The sequence below is a fragment of the Pelobates fuscus genome, chromosome 5 (assembly GCF_036172605.1).
Source record: "Pelobates fuscus isolate aPelFus1 chromosome 5, aPelFus1.pri, whole genome shotgun sequence".
Lineage (NCBI taxonomy): Eukaryota > Metazoa > Chordata > Amphibia > Anura > Pelobatidae > Pelobates > Pelobates fuscus.
Genome location: NC_086321.1, coordinates 159,244,294 through 159,267,212, shown reverse-complemented (window position 1 = coordinate 159,267,212; position 22,919 = coordinate 159,244,294). Strand labels below are relative to the sequence as shown.

Here is a 22,919-nt window from a genome sequence, read left to right as displayed (position 1 = left end):
CAGAATTGAAAATAAGAAAAAAAAAAACCAAAAAAAAAAAAAACCCAACTAATTTCTTGCTCTTCATTTGCAGTGAATAATGAAAAGTCTCTTCAGACAATCCATTTCCATTCTATGAATTTTATAATATTTCTGAAGTATGAGGATAAAGAAATACAGTCTGAAGTAAAGCCAAGAAAATGTTTATTAATACAACTGTATAACAGAGTGCCATTTTCAAGGCAAAATAACTTAATTTATAAATGGAAATATATATATATATATAAAAAAAAAAAGTTATTGTATGGTTCACATAAGATTTTTTCCTTTTCAGTAGACATAAGATGTGCCACTTTTCATCTATACAATGTGTTAACAAAACACCTAGCAAACATATATACTGAATGCCTTGAATTATTGATATCTTATGCATACCAGTTTGGAACATTACTGGGTATTTGCCACACTGGTTCTACATGTAAAGTCACACATTGCCCTCCAGAAAAAGCACTGTGAAAGCTTGAAAAGCAGGTTGGTCCAGATTCACCTCAATGGACTATAAGGCTACTAGCTGGAAGTGCCAGAAAGCAAATGTAAAATACAGAAATCATGTTCTTCCTGCTTGGTTAGTGCAATCTATAGGTGAGAAAAAAAATTGCTAATTCATACATGTCTTTGCCATTTTTTGCAGTACAAAATCACTTTTATTTTGGCCCAATATACAACAGTTTTGTTAATCCACTTCAGGAGAACAAATATTTGCAGTTTGTCAAACTAGTCACCAAAATCTCAAGGAAACCCTTTGCTTGTTAGAGATTCTTTTTGTTGTAGCTTGCGGATTAACTCTAATAAATTCAGCTGTAATGTCAGCTCCTAGGATAGAAGAAAGGATACATAAAATAAAACGTCTGCACAAAGAAATAATCCTATCACAGACAAAATACTGCTCAGCTGATCAAAAGAAGACAGATTTAAAAAAAATAAAGTCTGTTTTGTTATTATATTCGTGCCACGGTTTCATATTTCCCAATACTCTCGTTTATTGAACACTTTTAAGATAAATCACTATAAAAAAGAGAAAATTAAGTACACTTACAGGCTGTTCAATAAACTTTAAACTGAAAGGAACTTACCAAGGAATTTCAAATATTAGGCCCAAATTGCCAAATTGAAAAAAAAATGCAAATAAGTTATTTTTATAGTTTGACTATTTAGCTTTGTATCTCTGCACTCTTATTTAAAGGGACATGTCAGACTTTGAATCAGCTGTCTAATTCAAAAGCTTTATCTTTGGATTTGACAGTTGCCTCACTCTGCATGATGAAAAACAATCAGATAAATATGATTTTTTTAAATCATATTTACCTGCTTCTTATTTCTTATGCTTTACACACCCACTCCAGGGAGGACACTGATCTAACCAATTAGTGTCCTATCCCTAGGAATTTGGGCATTGTCTGACACATTTACACATGTGCAGATGGAAGATCTCTTCACCTTGCAACATCCTGAAAGGGGAGAATAGAGAGAGTTATCAGTGTGATGATGCAAAGCAGGCTCCAGTGTCGGGTTCTGTCTTTGCACAATGTTTCTGTCATTAGTGGACTGGTCTAAAACGGATAGGGGTGTGTAGGAGGGAGATGGCTGAAGAAACATATAGCTAAGAGGCGTGCCCAACAATGCTATTTGAACAAGTTTATAGACGTTTATTACATATTTTAAGTTTTTCTTGCTTTATTTTGGTTTGCATAATTGTTTCAAGAGAGTGGGATACAATGCAATGACAGAGGGGTACTTATAGTCCAGGATTTACGATGGTTATTTTCAGGACTATAGGGTCCTTTGAAAGGAAGCTGGGGTGATTCACTTAAAATTGCAAATAGTGCCTATTCTAAAGAAGAAATAAAGCCATAAAGTTAAGTAATAGGACTGATTAAACAATATACTGATTAAATGTATCAGCTGGATCTCGTGCTGCATAATTCAATATGTATCACTACAATGCTTTGTTTGTCCAACAATTTTAAAGATTAGTGAGGAAGGCATAAATATACATATATACACACACACACATACGCACACTGTTCTTGCTCTAAATTAAAATCTTTTTTTTTTTTTTTTTTTTTTAATTCTTTATTTTTGCAGTGCTTAGGTTTTACACACACGCTTGTCAAGCCACAATAGCTAGTCCAAGCCAATGGAGTAGTACATATTTTACATTTCACAATATCGTGGCATTTGTACATAGCACTTTTTTGTTAGTTATAGAACCTGATTACACAGGAAATCTGCTATTCTCATCGTTTGGTCATTTAGTGAACTGGTTAATCCTGTAACCTATGGGTTAACATGCTAGGTGAACCTTGCTAAATCTTGCTTGTAATATAAAGTAACATCGCTGTACTAGTTAGACATAAGGTTTTTAGGCTGTGTCAATATAGGTATAGCTTGCAATGTGAATATACAGGGTAAGGGTACTAGACGATACTTGCGCCAGTTTTAAGTGACTGATTACTCGTGGGTTAACTTTGCTAAGGTCTTCTATCCTGCTTTTGCTGTTGCGATTGTTTAGAACATAGTTTAACATGAACTTAGAGTCCTGAGAGTAGTCGCTTGTGTGAGCACCCCACAGCTTCGCCAGCGTGCAGTTAGGTATTCCTGTTACCAGGAGGGATGTTGGGCAGGCTTTGAGACTCAGGCTGGTTTCTCAAGTCCCGTCTGCCTGGGTTCTGTTTTGTGGCTGCTGAAGGTTGGTAAGTCCCCCTGCGCTGAAGAGTTTGTCTCAGCCGCTTTCCTCCAGCTGTTTGGTGTCTTCTCCTTGCGGTTTTGCAGTTAGGTGTCGCTGTGCCGTTATGGAGGTGATGTGTATTCTGTGCAGGTCTGCTGAGCAGACCCGGGGGGGTTGTCTATTAGATCTGGGTGGCTGCATGTGTCCGCTTGTAGTCGCCTTCCAGACCCACAGGGCTTGTGTAGTTTGCATCCCCCCGGGAGCCGCAGGTATCTGTGCGAACCAGCAGGGTGAGGGTCACTGCGCCGCCATTTTAGATATGGCTCGTGGCCTGGTCTGCGTGTTGGCGGTCCTTCAGGGCCCCGGGTGCTTCGTTGTAGCTGAGGCTGCAGAGCGTATAGGGTGCGGGCCGGGATCACCCCCGCCGGCCCAGAGGGGGGGGAACAGGGCCCGGTCCGCTCAGCTAAGGGAGTCTGGCCAGACAGCATCGGGCAGGATAGCGGGCGGCGGCCGTCCGTCTCGCTCACCGCCTGAGTAGGCCTCATCCAGAAGGAGCAGTGCGTGTCTCTCCGGGGGACTAAAACGTTAGTCGCAAGCCTCTCCCCGGTTCCAGAGTCTCCCCATGTGCCGGCCCACCTCTGTAGGTCGTCGGGTAGGGCAAAAGTTTCTTGTTATAGATTAATGCTTCAAAAGTTGCTGGAGCTGCTGTGGCATGCGACCGGCTAGCATGGCGGTCAGGCCCCGCCCCCCTAAATTAAAATCTTTTATGCAGCATGCTTACTGGATGGATTCCCAACACAAGTATACAGTAAATCTGTTTTGGACTAAAAATATTAATAAGTACCTGAGGGTTTGTTGTAATATAGAAGCCAGAAACACCTGCTTTCTCTAAGGTACTCTGTTGATCAATTACTTTCTGATCGAGTTCCAGAACAATTTTTTCATCCATCATTCGCTGTTCCTCTTTAATTCGATGTTCCAGAGACTACGAAGAACAAGAAGAAAAGAACAATTTGGCATAATATGGAAATTTAATCATTGTATGTACACTGTGAAATTATTTGTCAAAATACACATTAATATCATAAAAAGAAGTAGCGGTAAAAATACAAGGCTTGAATGAATATAACAAAAAAAAAAAAACAACTTCACCTACAACAGATAAAAAGAGAAGTGAAAACCCCACCGAAAGGTGTCTGTCTGCCCCTGCCCCTCTTATTTTTTTCTTTTTGGTAAAGCAATGTATTTGGACCCTGAATAGTTAAAATGACAGTATAGGTATGATAACCGATACAGCATACTGTAGTATTTATAATGTCAGGCTCCTCAGATGCCATCCTTTGGTAATCTGTAAAACTGTTGACACTTACCTTCCTATGTCTAGTGGCTGTAGTCTTTCAATTCTGAATTGGCCTTATAAAGCAGAATTTCATAGAGTCAGCTGACTTTTTCTGCACATGCAAACTGTTTAAGCCTGTGGAATTTGAACTTCCGCTTTACAGCCCAACTTAGAGTAAAAGGACTGCAGGATCAAAAAAAAGTGTCATATTGTTACCAAAAAAACAAAAACGCATTACTTGCTTATGTAGCAATATTCACTTATTCACTTTCATTTATATTAGATCGAATAGAAACTCTGCACCTCTAAGAGGAGACATGACTGCTTGTATTAATGCTGACTTAAAGGGACTGTTTAAGTAATCTAAATGAAGTTGTTAAAGTGTCCGGAGGCCCCTGGAGTCTTTTTACTTGAAGCGGTTAAACCAAGGTTGCCTCCAGCGCGGATCTCACCTACCTTCGAAATCTCAGTTTCAGAAAGTGCAAAATGCTGCTGGGCAGGGGCGCTGCTGATTGGCTGAGAGCGGTCAGCTGACACTCCAAAAAGTGACTTCCCAATAACAAAACTGGTTTGGAAAGAAATGTACCCTTTTCTTTTTTACTCTGATTTTATACTGCACTTGGTATCCAGGTATCTGTCCTTCAGTGCAAACAATACAAAGACACTACATTAGAAAACACAAACCTGGGACTTGATGGTGACATGGTCATTTTATAGGGAAACTGCCCCCCATTCTAATAATTCATATGCTACATGTGATCTCTCTATTTTACCCCCAGTGCTCCTTTATGTTGCCTATTCTGTCTTCCACTTCCCAATGATCCATCCACAGCTGGGTTCCTGTGACCAGCGACAATGCAAGTTTAAGTGTAGTGATCCAAACTGGTTCTGCAAGCCAGTTCTGTGACACTGAAAGCTATAAACTTTGTCAGATTGTGTTGTTGGGCACACCTCTCAGCTAGGTGTTTTTCCAGCGTAACCCTTCTTCTTACCCACCCAACTCAGTCTCAGATGAGTCCAATTACGGCAGAAACAGAGCATCATTGTGCAGCAGCAGGAGAGAGAAACTAGACACCAGAGCCTTCTCTGCATGATCACACTGGTCAGACTCTCCCTGGCAGGATGTGATCAGACGCCCTCTCTTCTCGCCCCGTCAGGATGTGATCAGACGCCCTCTCTTTTCGCCCCGTCAGGATGTGATCAGACGCTCTCTTCTCCTCCTGTCAGGATGTGATCAGACGCCTTCTCTTCTCCTCCTGTCAGTATGTGATCAGATGCCAGCTCTTCTCCCCCTGTCAGGATGTCACAAGGTGAAAAGATCTTCCCACTGCACATTTGTAAATCTATCAGGCATTCCCAAAGCACTTTTCCAGCATTTCAGGCTTCCACGTTAGAGGGGAGATATGCTTTACACTGTGGTCTCATACTACAAGCAGTGTCCACCTGGAAGTTCTCCAATCTTTGGGGCTCTTTTTGTTTCAGTCTTGCACCCAAAACTTACTCTGACATTTGGCCGTATCCTGAGGTGTCTTATGATTGGACAGCTTACTAGTAGGAATGTTCTCCAAGACGTTGTCCTTTGGCTAATCCTCAGTGAGAGCCCTTGGAGTGTCTTGAGGGCTGCGGTCCCTAATATTTTTTTGAATACTGACGAATGATTAGATTATGCTTTGAGTTCCTGGAGGGTGCTCTTGGTTTTTTACTTCGACGATTAGCTTTCAGGTTCACAGACTGATATTTTGGGCACGCACTAATAAAATGGGTGGCCGGGTGAGAGTACAATCCCAGCCTTAGCCATTTTCTGAGCTGGTTTAGTAGTTTCTGTTTTAGCTGGCATTATGGATTCTTTAGTACCTGGAGGAGCGGCGGTTGGTGCCTTATCACCAGTATGCTGTGTCAATTTATTTATTTTATATTGTGCCTTTGCACGGATTTGATTGGAGCACTTAACAGTGTCAGGAGCCAGAACAGGACACGACCACTGGGGCAATCATTTGTTTTTGACAGAACGACTCTTTGAGGTCATTTGTGACTCAACTTCAACAAAATCAACCTTTTTCAACTCTTGAAGCTTCTCAGGTGTATGGTGCAGTGGTTTCTCTAGAATCGAAAATCTAGGTCTGCGTGCTTTTCTACCTTGACCTACATCAGTTACAGTGTGTTTTGTTAACCGGTCTGATGGTCCCTGTATGAAGTCTGTTTCCTTTTCCTTTTTGTTGAATGAATCATGACATTGAGGTGATGGGATTTTAGTTTGTGTACTCATATCAGACATGGGCCTTTCCCCTTTGAAGTCTAGGATTGATGGAGTTGTGCTTGAAACCTCTGGAAGTTGAAGGTCTGTTTCTTTTTTCTTTGGTTCTGTTGATGGCTGTTTGCGTTTGGTCTTCACTTGACTCTTTGTATAATACATGTCTTCAGAGGTCTGGCAGGAAGAATCCACCATTGCAACCTGCAATGGTATTTCTAACTCTGAAGTGCTTGTATTGGCATTTTTGAATACTTTTGCCTTCTTTGGCATGTCTACTTTAACAGAGGATTTAAGGTTTGATAACTCCAGATTTCCACATAATGGCCAGGTATTATCTTTGGACCATTGTGAACATTTTATATGTGAACCTGGTATAAAAGCAACGTAAAAGAGAAACCAGGTAAAGAAAGATTTTGGTGGGATTCTCTGCAGAACATTCTTCATCTGTTTTGATTTTATAGATTTGGATTTGAAATGTACCCTTTTCAAGCCAGATATCATCATTTAGGATTTGGCAGTGTAAAGAGATTTTCCAACTGCACAGTCCTAGGGGTAGGACACTCATTGGTTAGATCAGCAATCCTCCTCCTGATGGAGTGTGGAAAGCATAAGAAAGTAGAATAAAGTAAATGGGGGTGGAGGGGAGAGGGGAAATCACATTAACCTGCTCTTTTTTTCAGTCTGCAGAGTGAGGTAACGGTCTCATTCAAATCTAAAGTATTTTAAAGCATTTCTATCTCTAGTTAAGATAGAGGAATTTTGTAGCGAATAAATAATTAGATGTTTTTAAAAGGGACACTCCAGGCAAAAACATGACCATAACACACATATAAAAAAAACACTGAAAAAATAAATAAATAACGCTCTATACAACCAATCCTTGAACCTTGGGCGCCTGCAGTATTTTATGCAGTGTTCTTTTCAGAAGACATATGGACCACAGCATTGTGACAAGTCGGTCATCAGCAGGTTACCAAAACGCTATTTCTTACAAGTACTGGTAAAAAAAATACAATTTAAAAACAACCTTGCAGATTTAAATGGTGACTTCAAAGGGCACCCGTCATGTCCCAAACAACTTATGCTTGTTGTATTTAGGATAAGATTTTATCTATACATTGTGCAAGCTTGGAAAGCTTGCTAGTAAATGTATAGATTATGAGTAGTGATGTCCTGAACAGTTCGCCGGCGAACATAGCGTGTTCGCGGTCGCGAACACGCGTGATGTTCGGTCCACCCCCTATTCGTCATGGAGGTGGGAGGGTCTGGGAGGGAGGGTCTGCTGCTGATTGGCTGGAATGTGTCTGCTGACTGTGAGGTACAGGGTCAAAATTTACTCAATGATGACGAATAGGGGGCGAACCGAACATCGCGTGTGTTCGCGAACATGCTATGTTCACTGGCGAACTGTTCGGGACATCACTAATTATGAGAAAAACCTATTTAAAAATAGGTTTTCCCCCAACTGTCAGTCAATGCCTCGGCGTGCTGATGTATTGACTGACAAGGGAGAGTAGCAAAGACCTCCTACAGGAGGTCCCTGTGACGAAGTGCCCTTCGCTACTTGTGCCTGGAGGGGACTACTGGCTAGCCTCCTGCCTTCCGACTATGGCCCCTGTGCTGATAGCTGTATTTTACCCTGCAGAAAGGTTTATTGGTGTATTCCTGCCAGGGTGTTCGGGACTTTCAGTATGTGAGTAGTGCTACCCCAGATAGCTATGCCATGGAGCCTATTCGTGTAACGAAAGACTATGGAAAAGGCTTCGACTCCATGGCGATTGAACTGTATGTAGGTGATCTGAGCGCCATTCGGTAATAATGTGCGCTCAGATCTAAACTATCTGGGGATATGTTGCATGTATGTTTTATGTAGTAATTGTAACATTGTGTAATTTTATGTCTTTTTGTAACCATGTGGTTAATGGAGTCTTGCCTCTGTTCTGGGAGATAATTTGATTACTTCCCAATTATCTCCAGGATAGAGAGGAGGGATTGTGATGTCATTGTGGGAGTGTTTTTTTTGTATTGTCTGTGATTGGCTAATATCCAATATGTGTCCCATTGTTCCATCAGGTCCCCTAGGGGAGTGTCCACCTGGTGGACACTTGCATAAATACCGGGCAGGTAGCCCTCAATAAACCAGACCTACTTGCACCTTTCTTGAAGCCCTGGCTCATGCTTGGGGGAAGGGATGCCTACACTCTGGGGATTTCTATAATCACTTACTCCCCAGAGTAAGCTCTTGTAAGAGCTTGATTTGTTCCTGCTACGCTCTCTGGATTTAGGAGATCCTGGTCATGGATCCAGGGTGGGTGAGAGACGGCGAGACCCCGGCGCAGCTGCATCGCTGGAAGTGGGGTCCGCAGTGCTGATGGTGTCGGTTGGAGTGCTCGGAGTCCTCGGCAAGCGCTAGGAGCATTGATTGGCGGAGGTACTCAGTCGGAGTGCCAGCAGTCCGTCACAGTCCCTCTACTCTCCTCCCATAGCATGCGTTGCAGTTGCTATGGCAACTCCCTAGCTGGTCAATCCGCTCTGACGCCGGCACACTGGAGCAAAGCCAGCATGACGACATCGCTGCAAGATTTGCCCTGCTTGGGGATGCGTCCCAGTGCAGGGTAAATCAAAGAAGAACAGAGCTGTAGCAGAGAATGAGTGGAGGATGGTGTGGAGGTGGCTGTTACACATAGAGAAATACCTACAAAGCATGAAGATGGCGGCGCTGGAATACACCATGTATCTATGTAATATACGGTGTATTCAATGAATATGGGAGCAATTTAAATTCATAACAGGTTCCCTTTAAGTAGACAACTGGCGAAAAACTTTACCTCTAACTCCCTTTGCTGTGCAGCTTTCAGTACAGACATATTGTGTGTTTTGCAGGACTGCTGTGCTTCTTTATGCTTCCGTCCAAGATCTTGTTTCAACCCTTTGTGAGACATATATTTATATGAGAAAACACATTGTACTCAATAAATACAGAGGAAAAAATAGAATGTAATCAATAAATACAGACAAACAAGTGTATAGTTCTGTTTGATTGTCCTTTACAATATCTAGAAATATTTAGCGTTTTAAAGGAACACTATAGTCACCTAAATTACTTTAGCTAAATAAAGCAGTTTTAGTGTATAGATCACCCCCCTGCAATTTCACTGCCATTTAGGAGTTAAATCACTTTGTTTCTGTTTATGCAGCCCTAGCCACACCTCCCCTGGCTATGATTGACAGAGCCTGCATGAAAAAAAAACTGGTTTCACCTTAAATAATTGTATCTCAATCTCTAAATTGAACTTTAATCACATACAGGAGGCTCTTGCAGGGTCTAGCAAGCTATTAACATAGCAGGGGAAAATCTTAATTAAACAGAACTTGCAATAAAGAAAGCCTAAATAGGGCTCTCTTTACAGGAAGTGTTTTTGGAAGGCTGTGCAAGTCACATGCAGGGAGGTCTGACTAGGGTTCATAAACAGAGGGATTTAACTCCTAAATGGCAGAGGATTGAGCAGTGAGGCTGCAGGGGCATGTCCTATACACCAAAACTGCTTCATTAAGCTAAAGTTGTTCAGGTGACTATAGTGTCCCTTTAACATTTATAGTTGTTTATCCAACGGAAAAAAAAAAAAAAAAGTACAGTTAAAACTTAGCTACACCTTTATTCTTTCATTATATTTTTGAGACATTTCATTTCTAATTCTTTGTTAAATGCACCACATTAAGATGTGTTATCATGGCATGTATTACTATACTGTTAAGAAACAAACTTAAAGGGACACTATAGTCACCAGAAAAACTACAGCTTATTGCATTTGTTCTGGTGAGTAGAATCATTCCCTTCAGGCTTTTTGCTATAAACACGGTCTTTTCAGAGAAAATGCAGTGTTTACATTAGAGCTTAGTGATAACTTCACTGGCCACTCCTTAGATGGCTGCCTAAAATGCATTCAAACATTCAGTATCTCCTCCCTCTGCATCCAGACACTGAACTTTCCTCATAGAGATTCATTGATTCAATTCATCTCTATGAGGATATGCTGACTGGCCAGGGCTGTGTTTGAATTGTGCTGGATCTGCCTCTTTGTCAGTCTCAGCCAATCCTATGGGGAAGCATTGTGATTGGATCAGGCTACCACTTCTGCTGATGTTAGCAGGCAGTGGGCAGGTCTACAGGAAACAGGGGCAAAGCCTGCAGCTCCAGACTTGAATACAAGTAAGATTTTACTATTTTTAGGGAGGCATGAAGGGACCAGAGTGGCTAGATGGTGGTTTTAACCCTATAGGGTCAGGAATACATGTTTGTGTTCCTGACCCTATAGTGCTCCTTTAATCCTGCTTAAACTACAATCTTCTTAAAAAGGAGAGATTTTGATTATTCACAGGAATTATGTGATTCCACAAACAGCCATTTAAAATATATATATATATAACATTATAATTAAAGTTAAAAATAATTAAAGGCTGAGAAAAGAAAATACACTTTATTTTCAAGTACAAAAGCTGCTGTGATTAACTTATCTGGCACCTATTCTTCTACACAAGTAATACAGGTATTTTGTCTAGTCCTTAATTACATCATGGTTCAGCACTGGAGATTCAGCGAGTGTGCAAGTCCATGAATTTACACATAGGGTGCAATTTGAAAAGGTTTTATTTCTTTTTTTTTTTTAAAGATTCTTTATTTTTCATTTTTCAGTTTTCATGAACAAAAGTGAGTGAACGTTTTTACAGAAAAAAGAGGTTGGTTAGTTAGGGGGTTACAATAGGATACAAAATATTTCAGTAGGACATTTTTCTGGCATTGTGGTTTGGTATCTCTCATAACCTTTTCTTTTGAGGATCTTGAGTTAGGAAGGCTACGTGTGCGACCGTTCGGGTCGTGTTGCCTGCGGTTAGGTGGAGTTACAGGGTTCTAGGGGTGGTTATGAGGCGTCTTTCGAGTTACCTGTTCCGGGATATTCCGGTTATTAGAGATAGTTGAGGTTGTAGGGTCATTAGCCAGAAGCTTTCAGTGGTGATCCTCCTATTGTTGGGGGGATGGGGATAACTGTCTGGGGGAGTATGGCCTTCGAGTCGGGCAGAGGTTGTGGTTGTGTCTGTAGGGCCAGGAGGTTAGGGTGGGTGGTACAGGGAGGGTAGTGTTAAGTAGGGGGGTAGTTAAGGGGGGGGGAGAGGAACTGTGGGGGAGTGAATAGAGTGCTGCTGCCCTTCTGGGTTTTCCCTCCGAACCCAGGGTGGTGGGGTTGGATTGGGGGTGGGTTGAAGCTGTGCGCTTCATCCTAGTTGTGGTTAGCGTCGGTGGTGTAGGTCGTCAGGTCTGGTGTGTCACCATGGGAGGGCATTGTGTCCGTCGAGCCACGGGTCCCAGACTTTGTGGAATGAATTAGGGGTGTCGTGTATCTGTGCTGTAAGTCTGTCCATGTCTATGCTGTCTGTGATTTTCGTGTGTATTTGAGAGTGAGTGGGTATACGTGTTGTGGACCAGTTTTCGGCGATTGCTCGGCGTGTGGCTAGGGCTATTCTTGCTATGAGCTTATTTTCACTACGGGTGAAGCTGTCCAGGGGCTTAGAGAGTAAAAGGGCCCATGGGTCAAGGGGTACTGGTTTGTTGAGTAGGCCAGATAGGAGGGTCGTCATAGTTTTCCATAGGGGTGTAAGTTTAGGGCATGTCCACCAGCAGTGGAGGAATGTGCCTGTTTCTCCGCACATTTTCCAGCAGAGGTTGGTGTGGTTTTGTTTCATGGCCTTCAGGCGGCAGGGGGTGAGGTACCATCTGAAGAGCATTTTGTATGCCTGTTCTTGATGGGTGACGCAGATTGAGATGGATTTAATAGATGCCCAGATGTCGGCCCAGTCCGTGGGGTCCTCGGGGGGTCAGAGATCTTTTTCCCACGCCGTAATATATGGGAGGGCTATCTGCGTGTGGTGTGTGGTTAGGTTTATGTAGATAGATGAGATTTGGCTCTTCCTGGATGGTGACTGTAGGGTGTCTCTTTCAAACTTGGTCAGGGACGAGGTGGCTGCTATGCGAACCGTGTCGGTCGCTGCGAAGCTTCGGAGTTGTAGGTAGCGGAAGTGATCAAATGTGGTTAGGGTTTCGGGGTTGGGGAGCTCCGTGTATTGCAGGAGCTTGCCATTGGGGTAGAGGTGTCCCAACCTAACTATGTCTCGGTCTTCAAAATGGGCATAGTGTTGAGGAGTGAGGCCAGGTTGGAACATTTTGTTGCGGAGGATTGGGGTGAGGGGTGAGAGGCCTGTAGACAGGTCAAATTTGTCGCTGAGCCGGTCCCAGAGGTCTAGGGAGTGGGTGATTGCTGGGGATGTGGGGGGTGGCAGTGGCCTGTATTGCCTTTGGAGCCACATGTATTGGGAGGGGTGGTCTCGGCCAAAGATGAGGTGTTCCAGGTCCACCCATCGTTTGTGTGCGGGGGGGAGATGCCAGTGTTGGATTTGTGTCAGGTGGGCTGCATGTAGATAGTGGGTAACGTTGGGGAGGCCTAGACCTCCGGAGAGTTTGGGAACATATAATGTGGCTCTGCGGATGCGGGGTTTTTTCCCGTTCCAAATGAATCGGTCTATGGCAGTTTGAAGGCTTTTGAGGTCCGTTTTATTGCAGGGGATGGGTAGTGCTTGGAAGGCATAGAGGAATTTGGGTAGGAGGTTCATTTTAACGGAAGCTATCCTTCCTAGCCAAGATATGTTCATCTGTTTCCAGCGCTCCAGGTTTTGAGTTGCTTTCTGGAAGAGTGGGGGATAGTTGGTTTTGTATAAGGCGTTGGTGTCACTAGTGATTTGGACTCCCAGGTAAGTGATTGCCGTTGGGCGAATCCGAAAGGGGAAGTCTTGTTTTAGGGAGTGGATAGTGGGTTCTGTCAGGTTGAGCGGCATGAGGTCTGTTTTGGTGGCATTGAGTTGGTATCCCGATATCTTTGAGTAGTCTTGTAGGGTTGTTATGAGGGTGGTCAGGGTTGGAATGGGGTCAGTCAGGGTGAGGAGGATGTCGTCTGCGTATGCGGCGATGGTGAATGTGTCGTCCCTAATTTTGAGTCCTTTGATGTGTGGGTTGGTACGTATGGTCTCCAGCAGTGGTTCGAGGGATATAGCGAATAGTAGGGGGGACAAGGGGCAGCCTTGTCGGGTTCCGTTCAGTATAGGGAAAGAGGGGGGGGTGATATTGGGGATTAGTAGCTGCGCAGTCGGGGTGTGGTACATGGCTTGGAGAAAGTGGGTGAGTTCTTGTGGGAATTTGAATTTGCGAAGGACTTCGAATAGATAGGGCCATAGAAGGCGGTCAAAGGCCTTCTCGGCATCTAGGGAGAGTATGGCGGTCGGGAGGCGTTTATGGTTGGCGTACCAGATTAGGTCTATGACCCTTCTGGTGTTGTCTTGTGCCTGTCTATGGGGGATGAAGCCTACTTGGTCTGGGTTGATGAGTTTGGGCAGGAGGGGATTAATTCTCGTTGTCATGACTTTGGTCAGGAGTTTTAGGTCTATGTTTAAGAGTGAAATGGGGCGGAAGTGGCCTGGTTCTTCGTGGGATTTCCCGGGTTTAGGTAGGAGGGTAATGTTGGCTTGCGTCATGTCGGGGGGTAGAGGGTTGCCTTTGAGCATTGCATTGAAGACTTTGCATAGTCGTGGGGTGAGTATGTCTCCGAATGTTTTATAATAGATAGCTGTGAAGCCGTCAGGTCCGGGGCTTTTATTGGGTTTCAGGGATTTTATAGCTGCTTGTAGTTCTTCTGGGGATATGTCTGCTGAGATAAGAGTTCTGGCTGTGTCAGTGAGGGAGGGGAGGGAGAGTTTCTCAAGGAAGTCGTCTGTTAAGGATCTGGCGAGGTCAGTTTGGGGGTCCGGGGTGTGGTTGTAGAGGGACGTGAAGTATTGCTGGAAGGTTTTCCCGATTGTGTGTGGGTCAGTGCTCATTGTACCGTCTGATGTGCGGATCTTAGAGATTCGTTTTGTGTCTGTTAAGTGTTTGAGGCGTTTAGCTAACATCGAGTCTGCCTTGTTGCCCTTTTCATAATATCTTTGTTTGGTCCATGTGAGTGCTTTGGCCGTGGTTGAGAGGGAGAGGCGTTTGAGTAGGGCTCTCGCTGTCGTGAGTTGGTCAAGGTGTGAGGGGGTCGGGTGGCGTTTGTGGAGGGTTTCTAGGCGGCCTATGTCTGAGATGGCATCCATTAGTTGTCTGTTGTGCTGCTTTTTACGCGCTGTGGCTATTGCTATGAGTTTGCCTCTGATTACTGGCTTGTGGGCCGCCCATAGGGTGATTGGGGAGGACACGGAGGGGTCATTCAGGGTGAAATATTCCTTAATGTCATCCGCTAGGGACGAGGTAATGAGCTTGTCTTGTAGGAGTTGTGAGTTAAGTTTCCAAGTCCAGGGGCGTGTCATGTTGGGGATTGAGAGGGTAAGGGAGATGTCGGCATGGTCCGACCAGGTTATGTGACCAATGGAAGTGTTTGTGATTCTCGATGTTATGTTTGGGGAGATGAGGAAGTAATCGATGCGGGAGTAAGTGTTGTGAGGGTGGGAGTAGAATGTATAGTCCAAAGTTGAGGGGTGTTGGGCTCTCCAGATATCCAGGAGGTTGTGTGTGTGTAGGAAGTGGGAGAAGGGAGCGTCGTTGTGTGATGGTCTTGGGTCGTTCTGAGTTTTGGTGGTGCGGTCAATGGGCGGGTGGTGTGTGGCGTTGCAGTCGCCACCTACAATGGTGAATGTGGCTTTAATCGTAGTGAGATGTGCTGAGAATGTTTGCCAAAAGGTCGCGTCTGGGGTTGTAGGGGCGTATAGAGAGGTGATGGAGTAGGTTGAGGAGCCTATTTTGCCTGTGAGCGTGAGGTATCTACCTTGTTTGTCTGGGAAGGTTTGGATGTCGTTCAGGGGGCAGGATGCTTTAAGTATGATGGCCACCCCTTTGGTTTTAGCTTCTGGGGAGTTGGCGAGAAAGCTGCGGTTGTAGTGTTTGTTCCTGAGTGGGAAGTGTTTGTGGGGGGTGAAGTGTGTCTCTTGGAGTAGGAGGATGTCTGCTTTTTGGTTGTGTGCCCATCGTAAGAGGGCATGGCGTTTTTTGGGGTTGTTGAGGCCCTTAGCGTTAATGGAGACACAATGTAAGTTGAGTGGCATGGTCAGGAATGGTCTGGTCAGGTGTCGTAGCGTATGAGGGGGTGTTGGACTGGTCAATGGGGAGGAAGGGAGGAGGTCTGGGCCCGGGTGGTCCCAGAAGGGCAGCAGGAGGATTCAGAAGACGGGTAAGGTGTATGGGGAGGGGGGTAAACGTGCTGGTCTTACGACGATTGCCAGCAAAGGTGAACTGTGGTACCGGGGGTCTCACTGGTCGGTGTATTCGGAGACCGGCGGTACGGAACAGGTTATGTGAGGGGAGTAATGGTCGTTCGTCTGAGAGTGGTCGGCAAACGGCAAATAGGTTCGTATGGGCAGTCTTGTCCTAGTAAGGAACCGGGGAGAATGAAACCTGGAAGGTAGGCTTCTTAACTATGTACAACGGAGTTTAGAGGTTGTCGCGTCTTTTGTGTTTGGCTTTACCCTTCAGATACTTTTCTGTTCTGTCCGGGGGGGGGGGGGGGGGGGGGGGGGGGACACACATGAACAAGTTGTGGGAGCAAGTTGTGGGATACAATGAGTGCTCTGCGAAGTAAGCATTTTTAACAGTTGTTACAAGTTATTACACATATCACAAGGATCTGTATGGCATGCATGTAAGATATTAATAGTTTGGGTTGTCTTCATGTATCTATACTTGATCAGCCAAAATTGAAACTGCTTTCATACCCTAAGTGGGTGGAATGTCAAAGTATCAAATCACCGTAGTTGTGTGTGGCTGGGAAATACCTCCCTGCAGGGATCCCTGTCTTTGACCTTCCCATGGTTTGTCAGGTTTTATCAGCCTGTCTTAAGCTACTGAGCAATCAGAATTCAGTCTGTTTGTCTGAGATTGCCTGGGGCAGGGTGGCACTGACCTGGCTGATCATTCTTTAGGTGTGGGTGGTCCGGCCAGGCTGGAGGGTCGTATTGCCCCGGTCTCAGTCTCTCTGGGGACGTGAGGGGCTATAGTGCCTCCCGCGAGTGTCTGGGGTCATTGTAGTTATTGGGGAGTGCCTTTTCATAGTGGCTCTAGGCCGTCGCGGCCCGCCGCCCCCCCCGTCCCGTGGGAGGGGGGGGGGGGGATGGCCGCCAGGGCCCAGACCATCTGTAATTTACTGTCTACGCATTCCCGTCCTCCAGCCAGGTCGCGTGCTCTGTGACTCAGGGGAGTCGTTACCTCGTCTGTTACTGGGCCTCTGCAGCCCGCCACCCCCCACCCCCGTTGGAGGAGGGGGGGGGAAGGCCGCCAGAGTCCCACTGTGTTCCATCGATCCCGCCTCCCCCAGTCCCCCCTGTGCCTCAAGTGAGGTTGTGTATGAGCCACATGGTGTATATATCATGTCATATCATCCCTGCCCGAGGCCGTCGCGGCCCGCCGTCCCCCCACCTCATAAGAGGGGGGGGGAGGGGGGACCACCAGGGCCCCGGGTCCCTCCACCCTGTCCATTTCCCCCCGCCCCAAGCAGTTGGAATAAGGCAAAAAAGGTGTCCCCACTGTGATCTTACTGTAGTCCCAATGTACTTAGAGTTTGCACAGTTCGATCTCCAGCAGCCGGGTCTTGGGGTGTGAGGTGGAGTGTTTCATCGCTGGGTGAGGTCGCCTTCATCTGTGGTTGTGGATGATGGACAGCATCTTGTGGATCTTGGGGTGGGTCTCTGGAGCCTGTTGTGGCCTCAGGTTGAGGTCGGCCGGCCGGTATGCCTCAAGGCCGGCAGCAAGGGTAGCTGTGGTGGGTGGTCGCGTCTGCCGGGATAGGGCCCTGGTGATGCTGAGTAAGTGGGTCCCGAGGGCCAGAGGGTAGGCATAGGTGTTGAGTGCATTTTGTCCGGTTCTGGGGTTCGCGGTTAGGTCGTTAGTTTCGGCTTGGCAGTGCTGATGGTATTAGTTCTGTGTGTCCGGGGTCGGTTAGTAGGGTGGGCTTGAAGTGAAGGTGCCATGAGTGGAGCCGAGACGCGGCTGTAACAGTGGGCTTCGGTTTAGGCTGGAGGCTGTCTAGGGCGTTGTCTTCTGTCGCGTTCCCTTTGTGGTTGTTGGTCCCATGGACCGTGTTGGGCCGCTGGTTGTCGTAGCGAGGCAGCGTTTGAGTCCAGGATTAGGTCTTGGAGGCCTAGTTGCGTAGCGAATTCTCGGGCTTCCGATGGTCTGTATAGCGTGTATGTGTGGTTGTCTCGCCGCACCATAAGTTTGAAGGGATGGCCCCAGGAGTAGCGAATTCTCCGTGCCTGGAGGGCTTGGGTCAGCGGTTTGAGTTCTCTGCGTTTGCGGAGGGTCGTGGGTGCTAGGTCTTGGTATAGTTGCACCGTGTGGCCTTCAATCTGCAGTGGGGTCTCTCTGGTGGCCCGCATGATCGCCTCCTTAATGTGAAAGTAGTGGCAGCGAACTATAATATCTCGGGGTTGCGATGAGCCTGCTGTGGGTGGGCGAAGGGCTCTGTGTGCCCTGTCTAGGAGGAGGTCGGATGGCGCGGTGTCTGGCAGCAGGCTGCTGAAGGCCTCAAGGAGCATGGCGTTAAGGGTTTCTGGTGCTGCGGATTCAGGCAGGCCCCTTATGCGAATGTTGTTTCGCCTTGACCGGTTATTAAGGTCTTCTTGTAAGTCTTCCAGGTAGGCTATTTGTTCTTGCATGTCTTTAAATTTGTCTTCGTGGTTGGAAGTTATGGCGGTAACGTCAGCCATTTTGGATTCTAGCGTGTGTGTGCGCTTAGTTAGGGCGGTCAGGCCTTCATTGATTGGGGCCAGATGCTTAGTAAGTTCATCTGCCACTAGGGATTTCATGTCTGTGAGTAGTTCCTTGAGGTCTTGCCTGGTAAGGGGTGATGTCTCTTTCCTATGGCTAGTTATGCTGGTGTCAGAGTCTGAGTCCGAGGCCTGCATGCTGTGTGCGCATGGCGCCTCTCTGTCTGACCTGGTTTTGAAGATTGGTGCCACGGCCGTTCCGGACTTGGATTTTCGTCCGCCTCCCATTTCAGCTTGCTCTGGTGTGGGTCGGGTATGCAGTGCTCGGTTCACGGGTGGATTGCCTGTGTTAGTGCCCGTTTTTTGTGCTTATGTTGCGTTTGCCGCCACGGAGCTCTCTCAGACCGCGGCCATCTTCATCGGCAGTCAGGCTCCGCCTCCAAAAGGTTTTATTTCTTTTACACAAAATAACACAATTACATTGTGGATATTTCATATTTTGGATAAGCTTTCAAAATGATTAAATATTATACATATATATTTTAGTTTGGTAATATTTTGAAATAAAATATATATTTTTGATAATTTAATATGTTGATTTTTTTTTTTTTTAATAAAGTTTATCCAAAAATATGAAATAATTTGGGAAGCTTATCCACCTATATCCAGACTGTAGTGATCACATAAACAGCAGCATGTGCCAATCATTAGATACATGATAATCATGGCAAGATATAATGCACAGCATTTGAAGTAGCATGGGTGAGCTGGACATGTAGATGTACATGGACTCTATACTTCAGTTTTCCAGTCCATTGAATATGTCAATCTAAGTGTAACTACCCCTAAAACACGCTATAAGCCAATAAAAGCATTAACAAGTGATTCCACTGTAAAAGATTCTCAAAAATCAGAGTGAATTCTTCTAGTTTTGCACGTCAGGCTACAATGGAAAAAAATGACTATCAAAGAGGACAATCTCAGGGGTTCCCACCTCTCCCAACTCCTCTTCCCCTCCCCCCTCCCCCAATTTTTGCAGCCAACATACAATTTTGTGTGAAAAAACAAACAATGATATTGTGTATTTGGATGCAAATACCCAATACCCCAAATTGTGTTTGGTTGTATTCAAGTGGAACTACAATATAGTTTTATCTATAGTTCTTCTCTATCTCAAATATGTAACATTAGAAAGACTATGTTTCCATTTTTGCTATATGTGTCCTAAAATTTGGAATTCACCCTGAATTGTCACTTTAGTGAATAACCCTAGATATGAACCAGTACAGTGCTTCTACCATTATCAATATAAATTCACTATCTGAATAAATTAGGGTTTTAATGGTTGTGTGTAGCTTTCCCTCTAATAACTATGGACATATCTTATTTCCTCGTCCCTGCAGACCCTAGCAATTTGCAGCCATTCTGGGACATTTATAAGAGAGTATATAGCATGGGTCGTCAACCTGGTCCCTACCGCCCACTAGTGGGCGTTTCAGGATTCCAGGTGGGCGGTAGGGATTTTCAAATTTTTTTTACAGATTGGGTGATTGATTGGGCAGGCGGGCGGGGCGCGAGCTGGCGGTACACCTGTGACTGGGTACCGCCATTACCACTTGTGGCCCCGGCGGTCATATGGAGGGATCCATCGGGTGGCCCATGCTGTCAGGGCCACCCGATGGATGTGGATTGTGAGGGGGCCCGGTCAGCGCTGGGCGCTTTAACAGCGCGACCGGGCCCCCTGTGATGACATCATCTCTGCTGGGAGGAAGTGATTCCCCGGTCACTCCTCCCAGCATACAGAGAGCCCGCACGGGAGGAAGGATGAGGAGGGAGTCAGAGTGGGAACGCCGACTCCCATCCACCTGAGCCACCACTGGATCCCAGGGAAAGTCACCTTTTAAGGTAGGAAACAGGAGGGTGACTTAAATATAATGTGTGTATTTGTTTGTGTATGTGTCTTTGTATGTATGTCGTGTGTGTGTATGTATGTGTGTCTTATGTATGTGTGTGTATGTCTGTATACATGTGTGTTGTCTTTGTATGTATGTCTTGTGTGTGTCTGTATGTGTCTTATGTATGTGTCTTGTGTGTGTGTATGTCTGTATATATGTATGTCTTGTGTGTGTCTGTATGTGTCTTATGTATGTGTCTTGTGTGTGTGTGTATGTCTGTATATATGTATGTCTTGTGTGTGTCTGTATGTGTGTCTTATGTATGTGTCTTGTGTGTGTGTGTGTGTGTATGTCTGTATATATGTGTGTCTTGTCTTTGTATGTATGTCTTGTTTGTGTCTGTATGTGTGTCTTATGTATGTGTATGTCTGTATGTCGTGTGTGTGTCTTTGTATGCATGTCTTGCGTCTTTGTATGTGTGTCTTTGTATGTATGTCGTGTGTGTGTGTGTCTGTATGTATGTCTTTGTATGTGTCGTGTGTGTATGTATGTGTGTCTGTTTCTTGTGTCTGTCTGTGTGTATGTGTCTTTATATGTATGTCTTGTGTGTGTGTGCCTGTCTGTATGTATGTATGTGTGTCTGTATCTATGTATGTATGTATGTGTGCCAGTCTGTTATAGTGGGATACCTAGCTCAGCCTGCCTACTGGGCATTGCTATAAGGAAGGTTAAAAAAAAAAAGGGGGGGAAAAAAAGGTGGGGAGGGGAATTGAGGAGGCAGAAGAGGGGAGCTGACGCACAGATGAGAAATCATATTATGCGCAAACAGAGAAGTCGTCTGAATATCACCGAAAGAGGAGACCTTCGTTTGTTCCTTAAGAAAATCGAACCAGATATCAAATATTTAGCCTTGCAGCATCAACCTCAAGGATCTCATTAATCACTAGTAAAGGTAATTTCAATTTACTTTATTGTTTCCTCATTAAACTTTATAAAGTTAAAAACATTATAAACATGCATTAATTGGAAATAAAAAGATAAATGTACGTACATTTATTTTTTTTAAAACACCCTCCTTTCGAAAAAAATATTCCGCACTTGCGCGAAAACTGGTGGGCGGTAAGTAAATTTTTTCAACCAAAAAGATGCATTAGTGGGCGGTAGTTGAAAAAAGGTTGACTACCACTGGTATATAGTTTTTTTACATTTATAATGAATTACCCTAAACAAATCATCACAACACCTCAGTAATATTGTGATGGTAGGTCCTTTTTACGTTATAGGGATTGTCGCAAAAGAGATACAGTAACTACTTAATCTTATTGAAGTCGTTATAGTGTCTGGAATACCCTGCCACTGTCCTTCCATTCAGCATCCAATCATGTTTAAAGGAGGACTATAGCGTTAGAATTACAAATATTTATTACTAAAACTATAGTCTCTTAATAACTATTAAGGTCACCCCTTCCCCCTTGCAATTCCCCATAGGGAAGCATTGACAGGCTAGTGTGCATGCATGGCAATCGCATCACTGAGCAGCATTTGAATGAGAACAGAATCAGACTCAGGAAGACCGGCACTAGAAGTGTGTTTAACTTTGCAACAAAAACATTGTTGTACCTACAAAACAATGTTTTTCACTGCAGGGTTAAAACAGCAGGGCTCTACACCCAGATCACTTCATTGAGATTAAGTGGTTTGGGTGCTTCTAAAGTCCCTTTAATGTTTTTAATGCTAAACAAGAGTCCCCCAAAAGCCTACAGTGACCTTTTAAGTACCATAACAACTACAAAGCGGTGTGAAAGATATAGATTAAAGAGTATATACGTGCCTACACATTTTTTCCAGTCAAACTGTGTGATAAAAAATGTGCATATGTGCCAATGCCCAGCACCCAAAGACTGCCCTTCAGCTGCCTTAATAATGCGGAATATACATTTCTACTTTATCAGAATCAATTTTATTCAACATTAAAGGCAATGGTAGGCTGAGAACTGGGGTCTAACTCTCCACAGCCCTTTCTTCCCATCACTGCTATCCAAGTTGACATAACTGATGATGTAGAACAGCAAATTACCCATTACCAAGGTGTTCCATGGGTGTTAGAGAGAGTCACATGTTTTTGTTAGGAAGGGAAGTAGGAGTAGCGCTGTAGGGGTGTCCTCAGGTGTAGGCGATATGTAACAAAAAAATGAACAAAGACAAGTACATAGTGTAGTATGTTAGGGATACTCAAGGATAGAATAAGAAATACACTTACTCTTTAAAGAGCTGTAAGTAAGCTCTACTTGAAGTGCATGAGTGGTACAATCCTCACCTAAGAATGTGAGGTTTGTGTCTTGGTCCAGGCTCAGTGTGCCGTAGAATGTAAACAGGTAAAGCAGAAAACAGAATAGATGCCTTTATAGCGTAGTATGTTGAGTAAGTAATAATTTGATCGGTAAGATGAATATAAATTAACTCACATTTATTGAAGCCTCTGCTTTTCTCCTAATAATAAATGTGGAGTGGTACGAACCCCACACAAGAATGTGTGTGTGGCTTGTGTCCTCTCCATGAGCATATGCAATAAAAGTAGAGAACAAAATAGCACACACTGTATATACAATAAGTGTTGCTCAATCCACAAGGCTTGGATGGTAATTTTTGCTTAACTACCCAAAATGATTTGACAAAAAACTTGGGAACCATAGACTGTTCCCAAGACTGCAGAAATATATTGGTGCTCAAGTGTTGACCTGCCGTTACCTCTGTGCTCTGCGTGAAGCTTTAATCGCTGATTGTAAAGGTTTTTCTCCGTTAGATGTTGAATCTCCAACAGACCTTGTACTATTTCGAAAACTGTACCATCAATGAGAGCCAAAGCCAGATCACTAAGAATGGTGTGAGACAAACGCTGCTGGCAGGAGCTAGAAAACCAGAAATAACTAAATATTAAACAAACAAAATAAT

At 44.6% G+C, this 22,919-nt stretch overlaps 1 protein-coding gene across 1 annotated transcript in view; it reads right to left on the bottom strand.

Annotated features, from left to right (window-relative positions):
• Positions 1-334: 334 nt before the first annotated feature.
• Positions 335-22,919, bottom strand: part of LOC134612652 (protein DGCR6-like) — a 35,028-nt gene continuing 12,443 nt past the window's right edge. The window contains exons 2-5 of the mRNA XM_063457064.1: positions 22,716-22,876; positions 9,126-9,226; positions 3,552-3,692; positions 335-852 (exon numbers count right to left, since the gene is read on the bottom strand). Coding sequence (XP_063313134.1) covers positions 769-852; positions 3,552-3,692; positions 9,126-9,226; positions 22,716-22,876 — 487 coding nt within the window. The 3' untranslated portion in view covers positions 335-768. The remainder of the gene's footprint in view (positions 853-3,551; positions 3,693-9,125; positions 9,227-22,715; positions 22,877-22,919) is intronic.